The sequence below is a fragment of the Megascapheus bottae genome, chromosome 14 (assembly GCF_031878675.1).
Source record: "Megascapheus bottae isolate mThoBot1 chromosome 14, mThoBot2.hap1, whole genome shotgun sequence".
Classification (NCBI taxonomy): Eukaryota; Metazoa; Chordata; class Mammalia; order Rodentia; family Geomyidae; genus Megascapheus; species Megascapheus bottae.
The window spans coordinates 32,941,168-32,949,606 of record NC_143522.1 but is presented as its reverse complement, the minus strand read 5'-3'; the positions used below and the strand labels follow the sequence as shown (position 1 = coordinate 32,949,606).

Genomic DNA, 8,439 nt, shown 5'->3' with positions numbered 1-8,439 from the left:
CAAATACTAGAGTTCCTATATGTAGTAGATGGTATGAGCATATCTTAAGAATGGAGATTACAGGGCCGGGAGTTTGGCCTAGTGGTTAAAGTGCTTGCCTAGCATGCATGAAGACCCGGGTTTGATTCCTCGGTACCACATACATAGAAAAAAGCCAGAAGTGGTGCTGAGACTCAAGTGGTAGAGCTCTAGCCTTGAGAAAGTTCAAGGACAGTGCTCAGGCCCTGAGCCCAAGCCCAGGACTGGCAAAAAAAAAAGAATGGAGATTACAATAGAATTGGTATGCAATTGTGTTAGCCATGCTGCAAGCTGGGTCAGGATTTGTAGAGTGATGTAGAACTATTCTTTGTGCCCACCTGAGGGATTCTTAAGCATGCTTCCCAGTTGTGAGGGCTTTGTTGGGTGCAGAACTGGGAGGTCACACTGTATGCTCCCCAATCCAAAGAATGCTGTCTGCCTGAGTCTGATAACAATTGTTGGCGTCCTAAGCCCTAGAATATGGTCTATTTGGAAGAAAGTTCCACGGGTTTCTGAGAAGATGCGTACTACATGTTTGTTAGATGAAATAGTGCATAGATGTGTTTAAGGTGGCTTTGCACATAGTATCATTTAAATCTGAGGATTCTTCGTTGCTTTTCTTCCGGAAAGAACTATGTCATGGTGAATATTGAAGACTCCTCCTACTGTGTTCAGGTCTGTGTATCCAGTAGTACTTACTTGACATCCTTGGATATCTTGATGTATAAATCTTCAGAGAGGTTAGATTTTTCTTGATACAAATGTCTTTTATTGATATGAAATGAACTTCTTTGTCAATTCTGACTATTTTTAGCTTGAGGAATGGAAGAGAGAGAGAAAGGGAAAGAGAGAGAGAGAAATAGAGGGGGGAGGCCAATAAAGTTCATGAGACTCTTATCTCCTGTTAACCACTAGAAACATGGAAGTGGTGCTATGGCTGACGAGGTAGGTAGCCTTGAGCTGAAGAGCTAAGGGGCAGCGCCCAATCCCAGATTTCACATTCCATGAGCAACCAAAAATCATAAAAATAATGAGTGAAAGAAAGACAGAAGGAAGGACAGAAAATACAAAAGGAAAATAGGAAAGAAAGATAGAAAGAAAATAAGAAGATAAGAAAGGGAGTAAGGAAAGGAAGAAGAAAGGAAGGAAAAGAGAATGAGAGAAAAAGAGAAGGCATGAAAGAAAGAAGGGAGAAAGAAAAATGAGAGAGAGGAATAAAGGAAGGAACGGCAGAAAGAATGGCAGTAAGAAAGAAGGAAGGCAGATAGAAAAACAGAAAGACAGAGAAAAGGTATGACAGAGAGAAATCCAGGGGCAGGTGGCTCATGACTATAATCCTAGCGACTCATGGGGCTGGGATCTGAGGATTATGGTTCAAAGCCAACTCAGGGTACAGAAGTATGTGTGACTCTTATTTCCAATTAACCACCAGAAAACCATAAGTGGGCCTGTGGCTTGAGTGGTTCAGCAGTAGTCTTGAGCTAAAGAACTCAGGGGCAGAGAATGCCCAGGCCCAGAGTTCAAGCCCCATAACCAACAAAGAAGAAAAAAAGGAAAATAAAAACAAAAAAAAGAAGAAAGGAAGGAAAGAATGTAGGAAGGAAGGAAAGAGAAGAGTGAGGAAGAAAGAAATTCAAAGGAGAGATGGGAAGCAGGAAGGGAAGGAACGAATTGAGGGAGAGAAGGAAAGAAGCAAGGAAGGAAAGGAATAAAGGAAAGAAGGAAGGAAGGAAGGAAGAAATCAATCTTACTACACCCTGTATCAAGTTTATTAAAAATTAAAATTAGGCCAGATACAATGGCTCACACCTGTAATCCTAGCTACTCAGGAGGCTGAGACTGAAGATCAAGGTTCAAACCCAGCCCAGGCAGGAGAGTCCATGAGACTATTATCCCCAATTAACCTCTGGAAAACTTGTAGTGGGGCTGTGGCTCAAGGGGTAGGGTGGTAGCCTTGAGCTGAAGAGGTCAGAGACAATGCCCAGGCACGGAGCTCAAGCCTGTGACATACAAAAAAATTAAAATTAGTTTTGAAGAGGTAACAGAGTTCAAACTGAGCACCTGCCAGAAATCAGCCCTGAGGAAGCAAATCCACAACTGGATGCATGGGGAACACAGAGCTTGACACAAGGAGAAGCATGGAGAAAGGACTGTGTTCACACAGGAGGGCAAAACCAACTAAATATTTCACACTTCTTACTTCTTAGATTTTGTGTATTTACACCTCATACTGGAATAAGGTTAAATGTTGAGTGAAGTCAAAAGAACTGATCTAGAGAAATTATGAATATTTTGTTTTATGACATGTATGGTTATGAGGACGTCTGGTTCTCCTGGTCTCTTGTGAGAATGAAGTCAAGTGCAGCAGAGCCTCACATGATCTCAGCACAGGAAGGAGCTTCGGCATCCTCTCCAGATGACCACCATTCTCCTGGAACCACACCAGGACCTGATGACCTCGACTTGGTGTGTGCAGGACCAGGATCGGGGGAGAATTTAACAGCATGGGAAAACCAGCAGATGTGCAGAAGTTTTCATAATTGTATTACATTAGGCTCATCAACAAGAAGATATCATTCATCTTTTCCTACGTTTTTTTTTCAATTCATAAATGTTAAGCAGAATGCACACAAGCCTCAATGGCACAATGAGAGGACATGTTTATCCCCTCTGCACCCACACAAGTCTCAAAGTTCTCCACTCTTGACTCAGATTCCCATGGACATGCGGCAACAGTGAGAACTACAGCACAAGTTCAATTTGTCACGATTGACTGAAGGTGACCATTGACACCAAACACCCCCAGCACAGTCACCTCTGCTCTGGAGCTCCATCTCTGAGACTCCTGCCCCACAGCTGGCTTTATAGCAGAGGCCATGCAAATGGGACGTCCCTCTGCTCATGAAAACCAGCCAGCCCTGCCCTGAAGCTCTGTGAGCTGGAGTCCATCCAGTGACTGACACACACCACTCACCATGGAGCTGGGCCTGCGCTGGGTTTTCCTGGTGGCTGTGTTCAAAGGTGATTGATGGGGAAGCAGAGACCCTGAGTGTGTGAGTGGAGCTGGTGGAGGAACAGTGGTGAGTGTGAGCATGCCTGACCAGGATTGTCTGTGTTTGCAGGTGTCCAGTGTGAGGTGCAGCTGGTGGAGTCTGGGGGAGGCTTGGTGCAGCCTGGGGGGTCCCTGAGACTCTCCTGTGCAGCCTCCGGATTCACCTTCAGTAACTATGGCATGAGCTGGATCCGCCAGGCTCCAGGGAAAGGGCTGGAATGGCTCTCATACATCAATGGTGGTGGTAGTAGCACAAACTACGCAGACTCCGTGAAGGGCCGCTTCACCATCTCCAGGGACAACGGCAAGAGCACACTTTACCTGCAGATGAACAGCCTGAGAGTGGAGGACACAGCCCTCTATTACTGTGCTAGAGACACAGTGCAGGAAGTGCAGTGCAGGCCCAGACACAAACCTCCCTGCAGGGGCGCTCGGGACCAGCAGGGGGCGCTCGGCACAGCTTGTAGCCAGGTCAGCCTGGGAGCAGAGCAGAGCTGAGCCAGGCCTGGGCTCCTGGTGTCTGTGCTGCCTCTGGGCCCAGCAGTGGTCACAGGATTCCTCCCCCACTTATCACCTGCATCTCCTGTGATGGCTCTCATCTTGACTGGTGACTATGAAAAATGACACAGTGTCACTTGGGAAGTAAACATGTCTCTGCAGTGGTCACCAGCGTTGGATCCTGAAGAAATCAGGGGACCTGGTCATTCCATGAGACTCAGGGCAAAGATTCCAGGATTTACAGAGCTGGAGTTCATTCCGTGAACAAAACGGAAAAGTCCTGGCCTGGTGACTCAAGCCTGTGATCAAGGTATCAAGGTACTTGTGGAGGCATAATCCTTTGAGAGTCCCATCTCAGTCACTACTCTGGATGTGCTGAGCACTGCCTGTGATTTCAGCTGCATAAGAAGTAAGTCTAAATCTCTCTTCAGTGCTTACTCAGAGGAAAACACAACAAACACCAGAAAAATACCCACATCAGAAATCATGACAGAATGACTAAAATGATAAGTGTATACCTGAAGAACGGAGACCAGACCACCCTGAATAAAACCTGAACAGAGAGAGGGAGAGAGAGAGAGAGAGAGAGAGAGAGAGAGAGAGAGAGAGAGAGAGAGAGAGAGAGAGAGAGAGAGAGAGAGAGAGAGGAGAGAGAGAGAGAGGGAGGGAGGGAGGGAGGGAGGGAGAGAGAGACAGAGAGACAGAGAGAGAGACAGAGAAGGTGTGAAACAGAGAGCAGCTCACTGAACTTTCCAGGTGTTCAATCTTTCCCTCTACCCACTGCCGGTAGAACAGTGCACTGTAATTTTCGTTTGTACTAAGAGGATTCTTGTCATGAATTCATTGTCCTACTCAGTGATTCCTGTTATCACAAGCTCCTTTTCTCTTCAACAGCCAAGCTATAGGAAAATGAGTCTGCCATTCACCTAGAGCTCAGCCTGCACTGCCCTGGGAAAAATTGGTGGGACTCCTCAGTCCCCAGCTAAGAGGACCTCTTGCTGACGTCCAGTGGACCCTAGGAGTCTGGGGCAGGACTGGCCTGAAAACCTACCCTGTGCTTGTGGAACTGGCCTTGCTGTGCTCTGTCTGTCCTGTGGTTTCCTCCAGCAGTGACAGATGCAGGAATCCTGAGGACAGAACCTCTGGGCTTGGTGACCAGGTCTCTGTGCTTATTCATGGACAATGTCACTATGCAAGGGTATCCTGGGGCAGGAGGCGCTGTCCCAGCGGACCCTCGGGCCATCCAGCTGTCCTCCTAGGTCATGACCCCCTCCCACACTCCCAAACAGTCCTTCTTCATTTCTCCATGCCATCATTATCAGAAAAGACCTCGTTACATGTCCTGAACAACAACTTGTGTGTGAACTACACAGACTTCAGGAAGGAGACTTCTAGACTGTAAGAAGTTTTCTATGGACAAGTTTTCTGGGTAAGGCCACAAATCATTCACTCATCAGGAGATAACTGTTCCTGTGTCCATGTGGATAAAGATCATAAACGATGATTTGTGTCATAATGTATACAAATGATAAAAGACAGTCCTGATGTCTGCAATGATGTCCTCCCCTCCAAACCATTGTGAACTATGAGTCTGCTGCATAACATCAGGTCTGTTATAAAGAGTAAATAAATGATTAATAAATGTGTGTATAGCTGTGTCACAGTTAGAAGACTTTCCCTCTCCACCATCACATTCTATGACCTTGAGAGGAACTGGTTCTCAGGATCAGTGAGGTCACTGCTTGCTTGCAATTTTATGGTGATGACTGCACAACTCTGTGTGAATTTAAATACCACCCTAGGCTCAGAGCGAAACAGATGAAGAAACAAATGGAGCGTCAGGAGTTTGGCCTAGTGATAGAGTGCTTGTCTAGCATGCACAAAGGCCCGGGTTCTATTCCTCAGTAACACATACATAGAAAACAGCAGGAAATGTCGCTGTGGCTCAAGTGGTAGAGCTCTGGCCTTGAGAAAATATCCAAGGACAGTGCTCAGGTCCTGATATCAAGGTTCACAACAGGCCAAAAAAAATGGAACCAAGGATAATCTTTGTAATCTTAGCAGTTCATGAGGGTGAGATGCAAGGATCAGAGATCCAAGCAGCTCAGGAAGGAAAGGCTTTGAAACTCTCATCTTCCATTAACCACTAAAAAAGGCATAAGTGGTGCTGTGGCTGAAAGGGTAGAGGGCCCAACCTGAGCAGAATGCAGAACAGTGACCTGAACACTACACATGTAAGCCATGGACTCTATTTCTCTTTGAGACCTTCTGTTATCTTTCCTCACCACAAACAACCCAAGACACCCACGTGCGTCCTCATGCAGTGGTGCTCAGTCTTCTGGTGTTCATGGTGTCAAGTGCACGGTGCAGGTGTGTGAGCTGTCTGTGGTGTAAGTGTGTGGAGGATAGACATGTGCTCATGTGCACATATTCCACCCCTCGCTCCCCATCAGCTCCCTCAGCAAGCTTCCCTCCTGCAGTTCAGGGCCCGGGGTGGGGAGGCTGACAGGAGAGGGCTTATAATGCCCAGAAACTTGAAGCTACCCCCCCCCCCGCGAATGGATCACCAGAGACCAAGGATAAATGCAAACTGCAATGAGTCGTTTATTAGCAAGCTTGATCTTGGTCCTCCCCGCCCGAAAGTCAGAGATGCTTGGAGGCCCCGAGCACAGAATCAGCACAGTTTTTATAGTACAGAACAAACAAGTCAGGGGAATTTCCATTTTCACAATATTATGGTTAATTAACCCTTACATTGATGGACTCCTTAACCCCTTATCTGCTTCATTAACTGTAAACAGTTGTGAATCACAGCTGCTGACGCGGGGACGAATTCCCAATGTCTCCACTAAATCTCTGACCGATCTTACAGCACTTTGTAATTTGGACTAGCTATAACTTCCCAGGTTTTACTCTTCATTTTTTGCTACAACTTTTCAGGCTGAGGTCTCTGGGGTCAGCCAGCAGCCTGGTCCAGGGGGACCCAGATAACAGGGACCTAGGCTCCCCCTCAGGCATCACCTGCAGGTGCCTCCCACAGCAGACTCCAATAACACAACCACAGGAGGCTGCACTCTTGCTTCACCTCAGTAGCTGGCTCTCTCTGGACACTCTCCTGTCCTGACAGGTTTCCTCCTCAGTCATGAAGCACCTGTGGATGTGTTAGGGGCTGGCAGGGCACCGATGTGGGTGTCTAGGGGCTGTGCTGGGACTGGAGGGGATGCAGATCTGAGCTGGGGACCCACCTGCTTCTCTGTCCCCGGCTGTGCTGTCCCAGGACAGCTGCAGGAGTCATAATGTCTAGACTACAAGAACCTACATCCAAGTCCCCACCTCCCACAGTCCCTGGGACCTCACCTGGGGACGTGTAGCTCTGCTGTCCTTGACTTTGGAAAGTGGAATGGAAATGAGGCCATGGAACCTGTGGCATTTGAGTGTCTCCATGAATTAATGTCATGTGAAGTCTCATTATCGCTGTAGTGACTGAGTTTGGGTGGACAAGTTGGGTTCCCTCCTGAGACAAACAAGGGTGTGGTCCAATTCTTGGGAAGAGCATCAGCCTTAGAAAGTCTTTTGACTAGCAGGGTGTGGTGGTTCATCATAGCACTGAGGAGGCTGAGATCTGAGGATCGAGGTTCAAAGTCAGCCTGGGCACAAAAGGACCTGAGCGCTTATATCCAATTAACCTCTAGAAAACAGGAGGTGGGGCTTGGTTCAAGGGTAGGGTAGTAGCCTGGAGCTGAGGAGCTCAGGGACAGCGCCCAGGCTGAGTTCAAGACACATGACACAGAAAAAAAGAAAGAAAGAAAGTCTATTTGTCTTACAACAAATGTCACATTTTCTAGGTCTGTTTTGTTGTGGACAGGTGGTGCAATGTTTGCTTGTATTAAATGTACATTTTCAATGCCATGAGTCAAAGCAGCCTTTGGTCTGCCTTCCATTGCTCACCAGGGGAAATGATGGGAATCCTGTATTCAGGCTGTGACCTGAAGAGAGCTCTCCAAACACAAAGGAAGCCCTATCAACATGTCTGCAAGAACTTCATTCCATTTTCCAGAGGAGAAGCTGGGTATCACCTGGAAGGGCCCGAGAGCCTACAGCCCCTGCACGGACCTGCAGAGAGGCTGCGAGCAATCTGACTTGACTCAGTGGTGAAGCTGAGAAGACCTTTGGGACAAGGCCTTTCCTGTCCCTCCTGCCCAGCAAGGCAAACAGGCCTTGGTCTGTGAAGGGAGGCTGTAAACCACCATCTTTCCTGAAAATTAAAATCATCTTTTTGTTACTGGAGACAAAGAATATTGCTTATTATTTATATCATAGGAAGGGAACATTATTGGGCCTGGCATAACATTCAGGGTCTACCAGGAAACACAGATTCCGTGAGGATGGAGAATTGTCATCTAGGGGATAACCTATGCTTGTCTGTGGTGACGCTGCCCCCGCCCAGAGTTGGGCCCTGGGTGAGATGAAGAGAAGCTTGTCCCCTCAGTCCTCAGGACAGAGGGACAAAGGTGCTCAGGAGCCCTGTACCTCAAGGACAGGACTCCCGTGTAAGTGCGTCTCCAACTCTAGGATTCAGTGCCTGTCTCGCCATGGGGGATCTCACAGTCCAGTCACACAGACCCAGGGCATCTGGGAGGAAATAGGTCATCCAGTAGATGAGACAGCTGGGTGCTCTGTACCTGGTTACAGCTGCCTGGGTCACAGGTGACACCAGGGGGAGACTGAGACTGCAGGTGACTGACCAACATCATTTTCCTGTCCCTGGCTGTCCTGTGCCAGGTGTGGCTGCAGCCTCAGGATCAGGTCTGTGAAGCCCTAGAAGATCCTGTTGGTCATATGCATGGGCTCTGGAGCTCCATCAGAACCAG

The 8,439-nt window shown here is 47.8% G+C and overlaps 1 gene segment (V, D, J or C); it reads left to right on the top strand.

The window, feature by feature from the left end:
- Positions 1-2,993: 2,993 nt before the first annotated feature.
- LOC150055023 (immunoglobulin heavy variable 3-23-like) lies at positions 2,994-3,568 on the top strand. The segment is given in 2 exon segments: positions 2,994-3,039; positions 3,141-3,568. Coding segments are annotated over 2 exon segments (474 nt in total).
- Positions 3,569-8,439: the final 4,871 nt, after the last annotated feature.